The sequence below is a fragment of the Nelumbo nucifera genome, chromosome 1, assembly GCF_055504915.1.
Source record: "Nelumbo nucifera cultivar China Antique chromosome 1, China Antique-T2T, whole genome shotgun sequence".
Taxonomy (NCBI): domain Eukaryota; kingdom Viridiplantae; phylum Streptophyta; class Magnoliopsida; order Proteales; family Nelumbonaceae; genus Nelumbo; species Nelumbo nucifera.
This window is the reverse complement of record NC_142649.1, coordinates 207,263,429-207,283,173: the sequence shown is the minus strand read 5'-3', so window position 1 is coordinate 207,283,173 and position 19,745 is coordinate 207,263,429. Positions and strand designations below refer to the sequence as shown.

General features: G+C 32.7%; 1 protein-coding gene across 2 annotated transcripts; it reads right to left on the bottom strand.

Moving 5' to 3' along the window:
* Positions 1–1,742: 1,742 nt before the first annotated feature.
* Positions 1,743–7,472, bottom strand: LOC104610375 (mannose-1-phosphate guanylyltransferase 1-like). Of its 2 annotated transcripts, none has more exons than XM_088895984.1 (6): positions 7,304–7,472; positions 7,165–7,200; positions 3,839–3,958; positions 3,528–3,590; positions 3,213–3,449; positions 1,743–2,481 (listed from the first exon to the last, which is right to left on the bottom strand). In XM_088895984.1, exons 3-6 carry the CDS (start codon positions 3,947–3,949, stop codon positions 1,810–1,812), a joined length of 1,083 nt encoding a protein of 360 aa, XP_088752110.1. In that variant the 5' UTR covers positions 3,950–3,958; positions 7,165–7,200; positions 7,304–7,472; the 3' UTR covers positions 1,743–1,809. The 2 variants fall into 2 exon arrangements, with proteins under 2 accessions (XP_088752110.1, XP_010275250.1); XM_010276948.3 differs by having other exon boundaries at positions 3,839–3,968; positions 7,304–7,469.
* Between the last annotated feature and the right edge of the window lie 12,273 nt (positions 7,473–19,745).

The window sequence follows — 19,745 nt, the reverse complement described above, 5'->3', positions numbered from 1 at the left end:
GAAGAGAACGCAAAATAAAGAACATAATGATTCATATAGGAAAAAAAAAAGTCTTAAAATGATGAAATGAATGGTACATGTAGAACTTCCTCTTTTAAATTTGAAGATTTTCATTGATGTTTGGATTGTCATCCTTGAAACAATTAACAATTTTAACCATAAGACAAGTATGGAAATTTTGTCCAAGGTTTTAAATTTTGCAACATATCGATTCATACGGGCCAATACATATCGTTGAGGAAGAGTTCCGATAAACGGAACATGTCTAATTACAGGGTTTCATATTTTTTTGTCTGTATCGGATCGATACAGGTCCGTATCAGCTTTATATCGGGCCATTTCAGGTATGTATCGGCCGATACAATTCGAAACATGCCAATACATACCCGAAACGGACTAATACACATTATGTATTAGTTGAATTTAATTTTTCTCTTCTTTTTAAATTTAAATTTAATTTATCTCTTCTCTCTCATTAATATCAAATTTAAATTTAAATATAATTTATCTCTTCTCTCTCTCATTAATATCAAATTTAAATTTAAATTTAATTTATCTCTTATCTCTCATTAATATCAATTTTAATTAAATCTTAAAGTTTGGGACGTCACTAAATGCTAATATAATTTAATTAAATGCTCATTTAAGTTACCTTTGATTACAGCATTTAATAATGTCATTAAATGTTATTTAAGTGAAATAACTTGTTAAAAATCACAAAACAAATGTAATAAGTTTCAAACCCAAATCATTTGCTTATAACAATAATTAATTAACCATTATGCCAACATTAATTACTTATTAGAAAGACATTTTTTTTATACTTAAAGTAATCTTTCTTGCCTTGGTGGATGTTTCCTAACAAATGCTATAAATTTGATTATTAATATTTATATAATGATAAGATGAATACAAGTTATATTGATTTATTAAAAATTAAGGTATATATTAAATTATATACATAATAAATATTATCTAATTCTATATATAATAAATATTAACTAATAAATGATTTCAAAAAAATATTAACTAATAAATATTAGTATATATACAAACATTTTAGTTCTATTATTTTTCAATGGTTACTAATTATATCCTATACTTTATATAATCATTAAAGAATGGTTTTTATGTTTAAATAAATTAGTTATACTCACATAAAACTCATTTTTATTATTGTTCATATTTTTAAGGATTTTTTTAGATTTTTTAGTGTATACATGCGTATCTTGATTTTTCGTTAGTATCTATACGTTTCCAAAGCATATCTCGATACATCTCTTAATATACCTTGCATTTTCGATACTTTGAACCTTGATTTTATCATCATTTGAAATAATGATGATATATAAGCTGCCTTGACAATATAGAATTAGAATTACTGATGGAGAATCCAAACAGCCCGAAAAGCCAAAGAAACCTTGAGAGAAAAATTGTTGAATCAATAATTTCATCGAGTTCAATTTCAAAACAGCAAAGTTGTTGTATTACTACTACACACACGTTAATCAATTTATTTTGCTATGCAGCTGAAAGCTGGGATGAAAGCATTAAGCCCAAGACCTCGTTGTTGCAATACAGAACCTGAATCAATGAGCTTCATGCCCAAACTGCTGACAGGTTAGATCACAACTGCATTAAAGCAGATTTTACACTGGATAAGGTAGAGAGGATTCCATTTAGAATTTTCTATGTATCAATGAAGATTTCTGATAGTTTTTACCCCTGTAACAGAGTGAAAATAGAAAACACAAAATGTCTAAATTAGTCCATGAGAATTATGGTTTTGGTTCGGTATTCCATTGCTGCCTACATTATGATTTCTGGCTTCACAAAGTGTGATTTTATCTCCTTGTGTGGTAGAACAACAACTCCATTGAGGAACATTGTGTCACTGACATGGACATCCTCTCCAAGGACTGCCATATTGCTAACTTGGGCAGATTGTCCAACAGTTGAATGCCATCCAATGATGCTTCCAGATACATGAGCAGAACTCTTTACTCTGACACCCTTCATTAATGTGCAAAATGATAGCCTTACTCCAGACTCAATTATGCAATCAGGACCGACAGTCACATCTGGTCCAATAATACAACCTTCTCCAATCTTTGCACTGTCAGCTATCAGAACGTTGCCAATGATGTAAGGCCCAACCGAGAGTATTTCTGGTGACACCCTTTTAAGATGATCTAAATACAACCTTAAGCCCTTTAGATAATCCTTTGGCTGTCCAATATCCATCCAGAAACCTGTTGAAACCATGGCAAAGAGCTTTCCTTCATTTGCTATGGCAGGGAAGAGCTCTCTTTCTATTGATGTGGGTATTGGTTGAATTCTATCTAGAACAGAAGTGTTCAGGAAGTAGATTCCAGCATTAATCTTGTTACCAACAAATGTTACTGGTTTCTCAATGAAGCTGTTAACCCTTCCATTTTCCTCATCCAGAACCACAACACCATATTTTGAAGGCTCATCCACCTGCCCACAGAAAAATAATTGTCTATATTTATCCATAGGACAAGTAATATTTTCTCACTCCTGTTAGGGCTGTTCATAACAAGACCCAAACCGACCAACCCGAGTTGGCCGGTGTTTCTTCAGCACCGGTCGGTTTTGGGTTACAGAAAAACATAAACCGATGGTTCGGTTCGGTTTCGGTTTTCATGTGTGAAAACCGAAACCGAACCAACTTAGATATATTATATATATCTGATATATTTCAGTTTTAATATATATCTGATATATATATTTGTGGAAATATATATATATATATTTTATTTATTTATTTCAACTTTATTTCGGAAATATACATATTATATATAAAATTTCAGCTTTAATCCATCAAATCATTTTTAATTTCCAGGCATCCAGTCTTTGCTTCTTAGACTTGAATCTTTACCGTTCACACCGGGAGAATCATTCACAAAACCGACCCAAACCGACTAGGTCGGTTTTACTTAGTATTGGGTCGGTTTCGATTTCATTTCTAGGTAAACCGACCAGGTCGGATTGGTTGGAAAAACGCCAATAAACCAACCCAACCCGACCCGTGAACAGCCCTAACTCCTGTAGCTTTTTCTAATTGGTATTTTCTTCTTCTTTCATTTTACAATTTTTTGGGAGGGGGTTTCCCTTTATTGTTTGACAAATTCAGGTGACTATAATAGCTTTCCAATATGAAGCAAAGATACCACCAGAGTTAAACTCACCTTGGTTACCAAGATTGACGCCTCTCCTCTATGAGCTTTATGGAATTCTATCATCTCTTTTAGCGGATATTCACAAATAATGTCACTATTGAGAACAAAGAATGGTTCTCCAAATTCAATCAGCTTTTCTCTTGCAAGGGCCAGTGGCCCTGCAGTGCCCAAAGGTTCCATCTCCTGTGAGCAAGTGACCTTGATACCAACCTTTACCTCAAATTCTTCTAAGGCACTCCTCATAACCTATAAATTATCTAACCATGTAAATGTGATACCATAACCTCAGTCTCATTGGTTAGTAATTAGTTGAACCTTTCTTACCTGTGGCTGGTAACTGATGGCCAAGATAACTTCTGAAACTCCAACAGCCTTGAGAGCTTCAATCTAATGTCACAGACCGAAAATTCCATAAACTATTATAGCATAGTTTTTTTATCAATAGAATTATAGAGGTGCAAGTCAGGTCTTGAGCTGAAGAATTTACAATGTGCCAAGCGTATTCAAATTGACAAATTCTCAACCTGAGCCCACCCAAGTTGCAGCCCTTAAGTGGCTAGACATATTCTCAAAGTCCTAATCAATTTGGTTCATGGGTCTATAAACGTTTAAGCAATGAATAATACATGACTCACCTGATGCAAAATGATTGGTTTGTTGGCAAAATCCACAAGTGGCTTTGGCTTACTCAATGTCAGGGGCCTTAAGCGTGTGCCAAATCCACCAACCAAGATGAGTGCTTTCATGGTGATATCCTGCAGATTCCTGTTAATGGTTGGATAGAGCTTAGAACAATGTTTCTACATAAAATATACCCATCCAAATGATCAGATCTGAGGTTTGTAACCATGAGATCATGATCCCATCAGATCAATCAACTCTCTAGTCTTACCAATAAATAAGTCCTACACCATAAGCTTGATTAAGTCGCCTCAACTTAAGATCTATTTGACCAAGTACCCTTAACTTAAGATTATTAAAAGTATCTCTGTAAACTTCACTTAGAGGTCCAGATTAATATCACTATGAACCATTTATCCTCAATAAAAGAAAGTGGAGTGTGTACCAAGAAATAATGAACTTTGTAAATGTCCAACAGCAAATGCCAAAAGTTTTATAGCTCATTTTATTGTGATTTTTGGATTCCATTCATGCCATATCTTTCCTTTTGTTAGGAACTGTGGAATTGCAATCTTCTTATTAAAGAACAATGACAAACTAGCACTCAAACCGGAGATTTGAAATATCCTTAAACCCCTTCTTGAATTTATCAATTAATTGAGATGCCATATTGATTCTAGACCCAAAAAAGTTCAAGGCTAACTGATGCATATTTGAAGATCCACATTACCCTGAAAACACCACTCTGATCAAACTTTAATTTCATACAGGAAAAATGTGGCTTGTGCAACTCAAAAGATTGGAAACCAACTTGAAACTCATGAAGATCATTAAAGAAAAAAACTGGAAATTGCTCCAGTCAATGAAAAATTTTGAATTTCCAAGTTTATTTACTAAAGCTATCCGATAGATTAATCACAGGGCTATCATGGCAGCCAACTCAATTCAACAAGCTTTGTCCCGGCTATGTGAGCAGGCTACATGAAACCTGTTCTACGATTCCACTCTATTCAGGGCCATACCATCGTTAAATTACGGCCCTCAAATCATTTGCCACTATTTCAACACAAGTTCTTTTTGGCCTGTCCTAGCTTTTCTACCCAACAACTTGAAACAGGTTACTTCTTCCTACTGATGCTGTAGATGGTCTGTTATGGACATGACCCGTTGGTCTACTTTCCCTCATTTTATGACCTATTGGGATACTTCCAGATTTCCCATACTCCTTTTTTTCCAAGGTTTTTAGTTTTCCCACTCATTCATCTCAAGATTTGTGCCTCATCCATGTTTTGGACATTTTTCTTGAATGTCCATACAACATTGCTAGTATGGCCATAAGGACTAATCTCAATGTCTTTGAAGTGATGAGAAGAAGGCACAGCTTTTTATATGGTAATTTGACAAAAGCAAACATAACAATATCATTTATGAATGTTAAAGGAATAACAGGTTGCAATTAGACCTGTCCATAGGCCGGGCCAGGTCGGGCTTTTACTTTTCATTAACAGAAATATGTTAGGCCCGAGGCCGAGCCCAACCCGACCAACGGGCCTACAACTTGGGCCCGAGCCCGGCCCTAATAAAAAGCCCGAAGCCCGACCTAATAAAAAAATTAGAAATTTTCCCTATTCAATAATCAATATAAATCAGAATTTATTTATATTAAAAAATATATAAATTCAAAATTTATTTATATTAAAAAAATATATAAAGAAGGGAAAGAGGATGTGGAGAAGAAGAATTTGGTTGGAAAAAGAAGGGAAAGAGGTGAAAAAAAGAGGGGTATTCAACTAGGGTTTTTAGGTTTATTTATAGGTCGGGCCGGGCCGGGCTATTTTGGAAAATCCCGAGCCCGGCTCGAATTTATTGCGGGCCGGGCTTTTTGGCCCGAGGTTAAACCCGCGGGCCTATGTACCTGTTCAAGCCCGTCCGGGGACCGGGCCGGCCCGTCGGGCCACCTGGCCCATGAACAGGTCTAGTTGCAATGTGACTAATTTATTACTTCTAGGAACTAAGCCACAAATACAAATAGAAACCTTACCAACCACTAATAAAGGAATTTAATAGTCATAACTTATGAGACGAAAGCTTTTTATATATAGGTTCAGCTTAAGCACAGTGATAGTTGATTTGAGTACTAAAAAATAACAGGTTGCCTCTTGCACTCAACCAGCTCATTACTTCTAGAGAAAAAATAAACCACATTAGACAAAAAATATTTCATGAATGGGGCTATATTCAGAACATAAGTTTGCAAATAACAATTTAACAATGAAAGAAAAGGGTATCAGGTTTGGAGAAACTTCCTAAGAAAATGAAAATTGGCACATCTTTGGTTTTTTCCCCTCAAAGTTTTGGATTAGGTTTTTCAGAACCAATAAATTTCCCATAACAATGCATTTTAACCTAAAAAACAAGACAGTGAATAACTACATTTCATACTAATCCAAAACTTCACTACGCCACTTCAACTTTTTAAAAGATGTGTTTAACTGGAGCTTGAGCCAAATCTTGCTTGAGTTGAGTCACGTTGTATCCATTAGGCTATGTTTGGTTTGAAGGAAAAGGTAGGGAAAGGAAAGAAAATGTAGTCAAGTTGTACCAGGTTTCCCTACATTTCCCTACCTTTTCTTTCAAACCAAACACAGCCCTAAGCACTCTCTTAGACAACTTCACATGGAGCAATTTTAGTACTTTACTAAATTAACCCTGATTCAGTTACACCTTTCAGAAACTTAACAAAGAAGATGGAATCATTAGCATTATTACCTTGGTAACAAAGGCGACGTTACGCGACATTGTCTTTAGTTTTTAGCACTTGAAATCAACCAATAAAGCTGATAATCATGGAAATCTTGTTTTTGTCTAGTCCTCGTAAAGAAAATTAAAGGACTTGATACAGCTAAAAGTCTAAAACTACGAAACCCCTTTCTTTCTTTCTTTCATAGACAACATTAAGGGAATCCGTTCCTTTATAGATTTTCAGGTTCGAGCACTTCGCTGAAGTTCTTGAAGAGCATGAAAAATCTTACAAGAAAGAAGGATACTAGCTTTACATCCTAAAACAGATGACAATAATACAGAAATGATTTCTCTGCATCATACTACAAGCACATATTTCCTGGAAACTAAAAAAAAAGACAAAAAGCTATGTGTGTGGGCGCCCGCGCGCTTTTGTCTGGCTGCAAAGAAAACTTGCAATCGCTTGTTATGTTTAAAACAAAATTTTAATGGATCTCCTCAAAATTTACGGAAAAAACTACTGTTTCGTCAAGCATCAAGAACAGAAAATAGATAAATAAGAGAGAGAGGGAGAGAGAGAGAGAGAGAGAGAGAATACCTTGTTTAGCAAGATGTTATTCTGCTACTAACTAACCTGAAAACAGAAAGGAAAAGAACAAAAATCACACAGCAGCGGATACTCGACAATACCCAAAGACAATAAAGCCCAACAGAAGAAGATGGAAAGACATGCTAACCAGAGAGAGAACTGACTGCAGGAAGTGTTAAAAAGTGCAGACTGAATGCAGGGGAAGCAGAATAACGAAAAAGAAGACCAAGTGGAAGGCTTGATTGGGGCAGGTTTCCCGCCGAATCTTTCGCACGTAGGAGTGAGAAAGACCGGGGATCACATATAATTGCGAAATTACACTTTCAATTTTTCTTAATCTTTTTTCTCATATGTGGCAGGTTTCATATCGAGTGTGGGGCATCCAGTTCTGTATCCTTGTCCTTCCGAATCCAACACGTGGCTAGTTATAACGGGTTCGCATCCGCCCCATAGAGTTGCCTCCCAAATACATCCCACGCGTATTTCATGACACGCGTCGTGTCTTATTTGGCAGAAGATCCAAATTTATTAACTCTCTAATATGACCCTCCCTACATCCTGGTAAACCTGACCCTAACCTAACCATGTAGAGGTGGGATTTTGAAGGGGGAAGTAAGTTGAGTTTACCAAAGAAAGGATAAATAGAAAAAATTAAAATGGTAAAAAATGTCCCCACATTCTTTGGAATAAATTAAGTAAAATATAGTATAAGTAAATGAATTTAGGTAAATTTTCCGATTAGTATCCTGTACTTTGTGCTTAGTGCCTCTTTGGTTCCCAAACTTTAAAATGTAATAATTCAATGCCCAAACTTTAAAAACATATCAATTCAATACCTATCCTAAATCAGTCATTAAGTAACATTTGAAAAGACATAAATGCTTTTCGAGTGTCATCTAATTTTCTTCATTAATCATCCAAACATTGAAAAACAATGAGTATTCTCAAATTCTTTTCTCTACTATTCAATAAATTGGGGTCATGTCTTAGTAGGCATTTTGATGATCCCAACTTTCTTGAATAGAAGAGGCAAGGATTTGAGACTATTCATTTTTTGTTAACATTTGGATGGTTGATAAAGAAAATTAGATGACACTTGAAGGACATTTTTGTCTTTTCAAATGCTACTTAATGATAGGTATTAAATTGGCATGTTTGGAAAGTTAGGTATTGAATTATCGCATTTTAAAGTTCGGGGACCAAAGTACATAGTACTAGACTTGTTCATGGGTTGGGCCAAGCCAGGCTTTCATTCCTCATTAACAGAATATTTTCAAGTCCGAGCCCGAGCCCAGCCCGACCAACAAGACTACAACTTGGGCCCAAGCCCGACCCTCTTAAAAAGCCCGAAGCCCGACCTAACAATGATTTTTTTTCACTTTTATTGAAAATTGCATCTTGAGTTCGCCGATGAGAATGAGTTCACCTGAGCTCGCTAGAGTTCAATGGTAGCGTTGGTGTTCACTGGTGAGAATGAAAACATTGAGAAGATGGAACACACACACACACACACACACAGAGCAACTCACCGCCGCAGTTCACCGGTGGTGCTGGTTCCTGAGAAAATGAGAATATGCAACAGTGACTTAGTGAATGAGAAACTAAGAATGAGAACTACGTGAGAGATGTGAGAGAGATAGAGGTAGAGAGAAGACTCACCGCCAGAGAAAGAGACGACCGATGCCTGAGCTCGCGTGTCGCCTCTGAGATTGACAGTGGTGGTTGTCTGTCTTAGTTTGTGTCAATTCTTGAGAGTGAGAGTGAGGAGAGAATAAGATGAAGACTGAAGAGGGGGAATAAGAAAGGGTATTTATTCAGCTAGGGTTTAGAAATTAGAATAGGTTACACTAGGTCGGGTTGGTCTGGGCTTTTGTGGCAAATCCTAAGCCCGACCCGTAAAACAGTCAGGCTCTGGCTTTTAGGCTTGAGGTCAAGCCCGTGGGCTAAAAACTATGCGCAAGCCCGTTGGGCTACCTGGCCCATGAATAGGCCTACATAGTACTAAATCCAAAAATTTCCCATGAATATACCTATGAAAGTAAGTTCCTAAAAAACAAACAGGGCCTTAACTAGACCTATTGACATCCCTACGCTACTTCAATTTTACATAACAAAGCCCATCATGCAAATCGTGGGTCCAAACTAGTATGTCTCTATAAAGTAGCGGGGACCCGTGCGATGAATGGTGTTTATTAAGCGAAAGCTAAATAATATAAATGATCATTTACTAAAATACCCTTTATAGTTTCATGGATTTACTAAAATCTACCTTAAAGTTAGCATTTTACTAAAACACCACTTATAATTAAATAAATTTAATCAAAAGAAAATAAAAATAAAAATACCATTTTTTCCCTTAATAAGGCACATGCAACCATTCTATTGGCTATATTTGGTCAATTTTGTTTTATGTACAAAAAAAAGTGTTAAGGGTATTTTTGGAATAAAAAATATGGGTCTAATGGCAAAACAAACACTCCTTAATGAAAGGTTGATTAAGTAAATAAGTTCTAAAATATATAGGATGCTTTAGTAAAATGAAAACTATAAGGTAGGTTTAAGTAATATGTAAAACTATAAGGTGTGTTCTAGTAAATGACCCTAATTGAAATACATAAAAGTATACAATTGTTTTACATTTTCAATTTTTTAATTAATACAAAAACAACAATAATTAATTTCAGTTAGGTTTATTCATCAAATTGATGAAACCAACCAACCAGATCAACTCGACCTGAGTTGGTCGGTTTTCTAGTAATTTAGGTCAGTTTTGGTTCAAAAATTTCCCAATTCAACCAATTGGATAGTTTTACTTTGGCCATTTGTAAACCGACCAAAATTGAATGACCTAACCATGGATATATATTAATATTTTGTATTTTAAATATAATTTTTAATATTGAAAAGTGGAAAATTTCTCATATTTCTTAGTCTAAAATGTTTTATATCATAATCTAATTTTTAAATTTATTTTTTAATAGTTGCACTGTAATTTTTTAAATTAAATTCATTTTTTAAGTTTAAATCTTTTGAATTGACCAACCAAACAAAAAAATCAACCCAAACCGATACAACTTGAATGGATCAGTTTTTTACAAAAGGTCAGTTGGTTTTAGCTAGCCAACTCCCCAACCTGACCAGGTCAATTTGGTTGGCCAAATAGCATACGACCGTACTGAACCAACTCATGAACACTTATAATTTTAGCTAAATTAATAGTCTCATCTATGATAAATAACAATAGTTTAATCTCTAATAATTATTGAAAATTTATAGCAAAATACAAAATTATCAAAAATATATTAGTGATGAAAAATACAATAATTACAAAATAAGTACTAAAAATATATTAACGTAGTCAAAAAATATTATACTCTCAAATAATAGTTTAATTTCTAATAAATATTAATCAATAAGTTATAACAAAAACACAACAAGTACAATAAATTAAATTTAAAAATTTCAATAATAGCAGTTTAATCTCCAATAATTATTGAAAGTTTTCTGTTAAATAACAAAGCAAAATAAATTTATACATAATCATTGAAAATGCATTTATCACACAAAAATAATAAATAATTACTGAAGTACAATAAATATTAATTTTAGTATATATAATTATATAATAAATACAGATTAAGAGTTTAAAATTATTATTAATAAATATTATTTTTTTAAGTTATTTTCTTAAATTATTACTTGATATAAGTGAAAATACTTACTTTCAATATTATGTAAAAATACTAAATTATTATTAATTTCAATGTTGTGTTATAATTATTTTTCTACTTTTCAGAATTTTTTAAATTTATTACATAATTTCTTTATTTTAACTATTTTAAATCTAGTTATGTTAAATATTTTGTTATTTAAAATATTTATTTATTTAAATACTTAAATAATATGTAAAATATTTAAATTTTAAAATATTAACTATATATTAAATTTAATTATACATAAAATATAATTTATACTATTATTACATAATTTCGTTATTAATTTTATAATATATTAAATTATTATTAATTTTAATATTATGTTATAATTATTTTCTACTTTGAAGAAATTTTTTAAATTTATTACATAATTTTGTTATTTTAACTATTTAAAATATAGTTATGATAAATATTTAGTTATTTAAATATTTAAATAATCTATAAAATATTTGAGCATTTTTGTTATTTGAATTTTATTTATTTAAAGCTATTACATATTATTAAATATTTGAAAAACATTTAAATTGATAATCTTGAAAAAAAAGATAATTTAAATTGTTAATACATAATTTTGTGATATGTTTTACAAAAATAAAAATTATTTTTGTGTTTTTAATAAATATTTTAAACTTATTATATAATTTTTTAGAATATTTAAATAATTTTTAAATTTTTTAATCCAAATGTTCTTTAGATAGATATAGATAAAAAGTAGGCGAGAGAATAAATAGGAATTGGATATGAATTAGAGATAATTTTGGAGAAAGTGGTGGGATAATGGAGGTAGTTTAGGAGAAATTTTAGGACAAAAGATTATTTAGGTTATTAGGAAAATGCATCTCATTGGTTGTTTCAAAAATGAGATGAAATTAAAAAAAATGTGAAAAATGAGAAAATTTCTAGACTTCATTTTTTTAATATATATATATATATATATCAAAGAGGGGAGGTGAGGGGTCATAGTTATCTCACCACACATGACACACCTCATTTAGTTTTTCTACCATTTTTATATCTAGGAGAAGATATTCCCAATATCTATATTCCTTGCACTCAAAACCTATTTGTATATCACCTTCCTAACTCCCTATCCTAAATCCTAGTGCTTTATTTCCTAGTTTACAACCATTACATACAAAGTCATAATTCATGATCTTTATGAAATAATTTAGTGGTAGTAATTGGGCGAATTGGGTTGGATTTGGTTTGGGTTGAGGTTCAATCAATTTATCTAACCGGCTAACCCATTAATGACCCAGTTATATAAAATTAAATAAGTTGGGTTTAACCCAAACCTGCCTTGGTCCAATCTAATCTGCCCAAACCCATTAATCTTATACTTATGTACTTAAAACAAAAAACTAACTCCCACTTGACAAATAAGTTGGTCATAGTTTAGTGGTAATAGTAGTTGTTATTTACATAAGTGGTGAAGGTCCAAATCATATTACATGCATGTTATTTTTATACAAGTGGTGAAGCCATTTGACTATGTTCAAATTTCGAGTTTGACCGAACCACTTCGGTTCAAACCAGTCATACCAACTTGACCTATCTAATTGGATTGTCATTGAGTTAATCACATAGAGTGGTTGAACTGTTTGAATTTGAATCAGCCCCGATCAGACCAGACAGGATCGGTTTTAGTCAATGGCAGATTGACTTTGACTAGCCCATATCAGGTTGTGCATGGGTTTGGGACTAAACCAACTGGTCCAAAGCGGGCAAGGGAAGTAAATTGGGCTGGTCCAAATTTAGGTCGGGTTGTTCAAATACAGGCAAGGGAAGTAAATTGGGTTGGGACTAGAAAAATAAGTTCACCCGATATCGATTTGGATTTGGGTCGATCCAAATTGGCCTACTCTTGACCTGGTTCGGACTAGGTTGACCAACCCAAACTAACCAAATCGAGGTGACCAGGTCTATTCATATTTAGACCGAGTTAAACTGGCCCGAACTCGGGCTGGGTTGATTTGGATTTATGTCGATTTGGGTGGAGTGTATTGATTCACAACCCAACCCGACCCACAATCCATTTAAATTGACCCAATGGATGAAACCTATTTCTAATCCGCCAAATAAATGAACAAATTGAATGAATTAGATACTGGGTGGACTCGTTGAGAAATTCCCACCGTACGAAATATGTTTACACGTTTAATGGCAAAGTTCTAACAAGTTTATTATTATAACCATTATGAATGCTCATTTTTGTGGTTTCTCCATTCCCTCTCTCTCCAATGAAATACAGTGGATTGGGATGGTAAAGATCATTCATTAGTTTTGGTAAATATCACATATTGTTGACAAATAGACTTGTTCATGGGCCAGGTAGCTTGACGGGCCGGCCTGACCCGACTCAACCCCTGAACGGGCTTGCACATGAACTTTAGCCTGTGGGCTTGACCTCGGGCCTAAAAGCCCGAGCCTGACTATTTTACAGGCCGGGCACGGGATTTGTCACAAAAGTTGGGCCCGACATTTTGTATTTTATTGTAAACCCTAGCCGGTTAACCCTTTTCTATTCCCTCTTTTCATCTTTTATCGTTCTCTCCTCATTCTCACTCTCAAGAACTGGCGTGAATCCAGACAGGCAGCCACCGTTCTCAGTCTCAAAGGCGACAGGCGAGCTCAGGCACCAGTCCTCTCTCTCTCTCTCTCTCCCACCAGTCCTCTCTCTCTCTTGTCTCTCTCACAGTTCTCATTCACACGCACTATCGCATATTATCAAGATTCAGGAACTAGTGAACTCAAGCACCGGTGCCAGTCACACCACCAGTGAAGTCAGTCGCCCCTCTCTTTCGACGATGAATCTCTCTCTCTCTCTCTCACTCACTCTCTCTCTCTCTCCATCAGTCCTCTCTCTTGCAGTTCTCATTCTCATGCATTATTGCATATTCTCAGGAACCAGCGAACTCAAGCACCGATGATGGCGAACTCAGGCACCGATGCCAACCGTGCCACCAGCGAACTCAGTTGCCCTGCATTTCAGCCTCTGTTAGGTCAGGCTTCGGGCACGGGCCCAAGCTTCGGGATTTTTATGAGGGTTGGATTCAAGCCCAAGTTGTAGGCCTGTTCGTCGAACCGGACTCAGGCTTGGTCCTGAAAAAATCCTATTAATGAAGAGCAAAAGCCTGGCCCGGCCCATGAACAAGTCTATTGACAAACCTACCAGCCACTAACATTTATTATATCAATATTGACTTTTAGCCTACAGCAGGGACCACGAGTCCCGTATGGTTTGAACATGGAGGTTATTATACAGTGGAGGATAAATTAGAGAATCCACTTTTGGTGTTTTCTCCATGGAAGCTTTCACGCCACTTGGTGTTGGGCTGATCATTGGTTGCCATGCATTCTTCTCCCAACATGTGTATGACTGCTATGCAATCAGCTTGCTGATTTGGTATATTCATTCTCTTTGCTACGTATCTATGGGGTTTTGAAGCTCCACTGAGGCGACTGAAGAAGAAGAAAACAGGGTAAGAGGAAAGAAGGAATAAGAGAGTGGAGAGAGAATGAGGACTGGTAGTGGGTTTGGGACTGATACGGATTAATGAAGGAGAGGACAGAACAGTACAATGTCAAAAATAATGAGAAGGCTAGTGTTGGATTTTGAAATATTTCATTCAAGTGGCACATTGCATCAAAAGCTGCAGATAAGTATATAAGTATATTTCTCAAGGCTAGCTGTGTTGGCTGTAGAGCAATTTTATTTGCACTAGTGCAAATGCAAAAAAATGCAGACTTTGGTTTAATCTTTGAGATTGGCTTCAGTCAGTGCAAGATCCCTTGGAACATTGTTCAAACAACTTTTATAGCTTTTACAGCCTTTATAAATCACATAAGTATGGAGATATTCCCAATGCAAGACTACAAAGGCTGTTCCAATGGGCCTTGCACAGATTGAATTCGGTTTCTTAATTTTTATGGGTTTTACTTTATATTATTCTAGGTCTTATCTTACTTCATTTGTACTTCAATCAAACAAAATAAAGTAGATTTTGAAATAAAAATAAACTAGAATATGCCCCCAAATCATTTGCAATCATAGTTTTGCATTAGTTCAAATAAATTTACATTGCAACCAAACACAACCTAAGGCTAAGTTTGGAAGGATTTCAAATACAAATATCAACGGTGCAAATTCAGGTTTAGCAATATATATGTCATTTTATAAACTGCCTAATGAGATGCACATTCCCAATAACCTAAATACTCTCTTCTCCTAAAATTTCTCCTAAACTACCTCTCCCACTATCCCCACTTTCTCTAAAATTATCTATAATTTCTACTTGTCTTCTAAATTATCTCTAATTCCTATTTATCTCCAAAATTATCTCTAATCTAGTATAGTTTCTCTCTTAAATTATCTGTAATTCCTATTTATCCTCTTCCCTACTTTGTATTTATATCTATCTAAAAAGTTTGGATTAAAAAATTTAAGAATTATTTAAATATTATAACAAAATTATATAATAAATTTAAAATATTTGTTAAAAACATAAAAAGAAAATAATTTTATATCTTTATAAAATATACCACGAAATTATGTACTAACAATTTAAATTATGTTTTTTCGGATTATCAATTTAAATGTTTTTCAAATATTTAATAATATATAATAGCTTTAAATAAATAAAATTCAAATAACAAAAAAATTAAATATTTTATAGATTATTTAAATATTTAAATAACTAAATATTTATCATAACTAGATTTTAAATGTTTAAAATAACAAAATTATATAATAAATTATAAAAAGTGTTCAAAGTAGAAAAATAATTATAACACTATATTGAAATTAATAATAATTTAATATATTACAAAATTAATAATAAAATTATGTAATAATAGTATAAATTATGATTTTATGGATAATTAAATTCAATAAATAGTTAATACTTTAAACTTTAAATATTTTACATATTATTTAAGTATTTAAATAAATAAATATTTTAAATAACAAAATATTTAACATGACTAGATTTTAAATACTTAAAATAAAGAAATTATGTAATAAATAAAAAAAATCTTGAAAATTAGAAAAATAATTATAATATAATATTGAAATTAATAATAATTTAATACTTTTACATAATGTTGTAAATAACTAATTTTAATTATATCAAGTAATAATTCGAGAAAATAACTTTAAAAAAAATAATATTTATTTATAATAATTTTAGACTCTTAATCCATATTTATTATATAATTATATATATATATATTAAAATTGTTATTTATTGTATTTTAGTAATTATTTATTGTTTTTTGTGATAAATGTATTTTCAATGATTATGTATACATTTATTTTGTTTTTCTATTTAACAAAAAAATTTTAATAATGAATGGAGATTAAACTACTATTATTGAAATTTTTAAATTTAATATATTGTACTTATTGTGTTTATTATATTTTTGTTATAAATTATTGATTAATTTTTATTAGAGATTAAACTATTATTTGAGATTATACTATTTATTAACTAAGTTAATATATTTTTTGTACTTATTGTGTTTTTGTAATCCTTGTATTTTTTTCATTATCAATATATTTTCAGTAATTGTGTATTTTCACTATAAATTTTCAATAATTATTGGAGATTAAACTATTCTTATTTATCAAAGATGAGACTATTAATTTAGCTGAAATTATGAGTGTTCGTGAGTTGGTTCAGTTTGGTCATAGGCTATTTGGCCAACTAAATTGACTTGGTTAGGTTGGGGAATTGGTTAGCTAAAACTGATTGACCTTTTGTGAAATCCAACCCACTCAAATTGTACCAGTTTGGGTTGATTTTTTGGTTTGATCAGTCGATTCAAAAGATTTAAACTTAAAAATTAAATTAAATTTTAAAAATTATAGTGTAATTATTAAAAATAAAATTAAAAATTAGATTTATGATATAAAACATGTTATACTAAGAAATATGGGAAATTTCTTACTTTTCCATATTAAAAAGTATATTTAAAATATAAAATATTAATATATATCCATGGTTAGGTCGTTAGATTTTGATCGGTTTACAAATGGCCAAAGTGAAACTAATCCAACTTTGTCGAATCGGGAACTTTTTGAACCAAAACCGACCTAAAATACTAGAAAAACAAGCAACTCAAGTCGAGTTGATTGGGTTGGTCGATTTCATCAGTTTAATGAATAAACCTAACAAAAATTAATTAGTTATTTTTATATTATAAAAAAATTATTAAAAGTACTATATAAAATATGAATAATTATTAATTATTTAAAAAGTTGAAAATATAAAACAATGGTATACTCTTATGTGTTTCTATTAGGGTCATTTACTAGAACACACATTTAGGGATGACAGTTTTTCCCATCCCCGACAAGGACCCGACTTCCCCGGCCCGATGGGGCCGGGGATGGGGATTGCTTTGGCGGAGGCGGAGGTGGGGGCAGGGATGAGGATTAATAGGAATCCCCAGTTGGGGTCGGGGATGAGAATTGAGGTCCCCACCCTGCCCCCGACCCCGATTATATATATTATATATATTAAATATACTATTATATTTTTATATATTATATATATGTATATATCAAAATATATTTAAAACATTATTTATAATTTAAATTATTTATTTATTTTAAATAAATTTATTTAAAAAATACTATTATCTGAAAACATTTTGGGGATTCGGGTCCCCACGAGGAACCCATCCCCGTTGGGGATCAAGGATGGGGGTTAATTTCATAGTCAAGGTCGGGGACGGGGAATATGATCCCCGCCCCGTTGCCATTCCTACACACCTTATAGTTTTACATATTTACTTAAACCTACCTTATAGTTTTCATTTTACTAAAACATCCCATATATTTTACAACTTATTTACTTAATCAACATTTCATTAAGGAGTATTTGTTTTGCCATTAGACCTATGATTTTTTCCAAAAATACCCTTAACACTTTTTTGTATAGAAAACAAAATTGACCAAATATAGCCAATAGAGTTGGTTGCCCGTGTCTTATTAAGGGCAAAATTGGTATTTTTATATTTATTTTCTTTTGATTAAATTTATTTAAATGAACATTAGGGTCAACACTGTCATCTAATGGAAGATTGGTTAAATCCATTGCAAATTATAAGTGGTTTTTAGTAAGATGCTAACTATAGGGTAGATTTTAGTAAATCCATGAAACTATAAGAGGTATTTTAGTAAATGACCTTTTCTATTATTTAACTTTCTCTTAATAACTTCCATGCATCACACGGTCCCCGCTTGTTTATACTATATTATAAACTGATTAGGTCCCACACTAGCACCCCTCTCCTCCTATTCCCCCTTCTCTCCTTTCTCCCTTACCCCTTTCCCTCTCTCTCTCTCTCTCTCTCTAGATCTCCTTCTCTTTTCAAGAAATGTCTCTATTTACCAACTTACGTAAGCTATTTCACCACCATAACAACAACAAAAACTTCCAAATAACTAACGTAGAGGAAAAGGAAGCTTCCTAAAAGAATTTCCTTCTCCTTCCTTTTCCCAAACAAAAATTCCTTTTTCACCATTCTCCTCATTTCCTCTCCCAAACACAAAACTTCTTTCCTTTTCCGCCATGAAGTTTTGTGTTTTGGAGAGGAAACGGGGAGAATGGTGAGAAAGGAATTTCTGTTTAAGAGAGGGAAGTCTTTCGGGAAGTTTCCTTTTCCTCTATGTTAGTTATTTGGCAAATTTTTGTTGTTGTTATGGTGGTGAAATAGCTTACATAAGTTGGCAAATAGAGACATTTCTTGAAAAGAAAGTCTCTTGCCATTGGCCGTTTGGGAGGCTTGGGTAGGGAAAGGAAAGGAGGAGAGAGAGAGATGTTTAAGGAGAGACGAGAGAAGGGGGAATGGGAGAAGGAGGGGGAGCTGATGTGGGACTTAATCGCGTTATAATATAGTATAGATAACATATATTCTTTTACATATATCGTATATCTTATAATGTAATAAAAATATTATATATTTATTATGGTAATATATAAAAACCTTCCCTATATTATTGAAAAAACATGCGGCTTAATGCATTAATTTTTCACAAGTTTCCATTTTATATTTATATTTATCAATTTAGATGGAAATTTACTAAGATACTCTTTTCTTTTTCACTTTTAATTGAAAAATCACTAGGTATTGAAAAGAATAAAGTAATTTTACTCTATAAAAATATTAGATATAGTGAAGTTTAGATTGGCAAATCCAGCATTTTCAATTATATTGAAAGATGACCTAACTTGTAAGGGTAATTTCTTAACTTTGAATTTTTCATTCCTAAAACAAACATGGAAGGGAGGTAATTGCATGTTTTAAGTGAAATTATAGGGAAGGTTTTTGTGAAAATGAAACCTCAGGGGTGGTTTTTTATATTTTACCCTATTTAATATGATTATGTTGTATTTAAAGTTGTAAGATAGAAAGTCCGATCTGGCCTGGGCACGGGCCCTTATCAAAAGCCCATGATCACCTAAAACACAATTTAGGTGGGCATTTGATAACACTTTTTAGAGGTTTGGTGTTTGGAAAAACCAAGCTCGTTTGGTGTTGCGTTTGAAAATCAATCTGAAATATGTTTTCAGATCTGAAATTTTAAGTTCGTAAACTGGCAATTAATGCGCTCAGACACATTTCAGAGCTTGAAAAAAGTTGGAAATACCCCTCTAAAAATTTTGAAATGGCACAAATTGCCCCTTTTTAACCTTGAACCTAAAAAACCTAATTCATTTGTGTTTTCTCTCTTGAATGATCAAGAAATAAGATCACCACTTGCATTTGTTTTCTCTCCAGGTTTCTCTCTCGAACAAACATGTGCGTCTGAAGATTACTCCAAATTTCATGGCCTCAAGCCTTTGCGTCGAACAAACTGCATCTAAC

Bases quoted from the DNA above. Each gene is read 5' to 3' on its own strand.
- LOC104610375 (XM_088895984.1), bottom strand. From the start codon at position 3,949: ATGAAAGCACTCATCTTGGTTGGTGGATTTGGCACACGCTTAAGGCCC. The intron at 3,450-3,527 runs GTAAGAAAGGTT...GATAATTTATAG, and splicing joins CCATCAGTTACCAGCCACAG to GTTATGAGGAGTGCCTTAGA. The intron at 2,482-3,212 runs GTGAGTTTAACT...TTCTGTGGGCAG, and splicing joins CGTCAATCTTGGTAACCAAG to GTGGATGAGCCTTCAAAATA.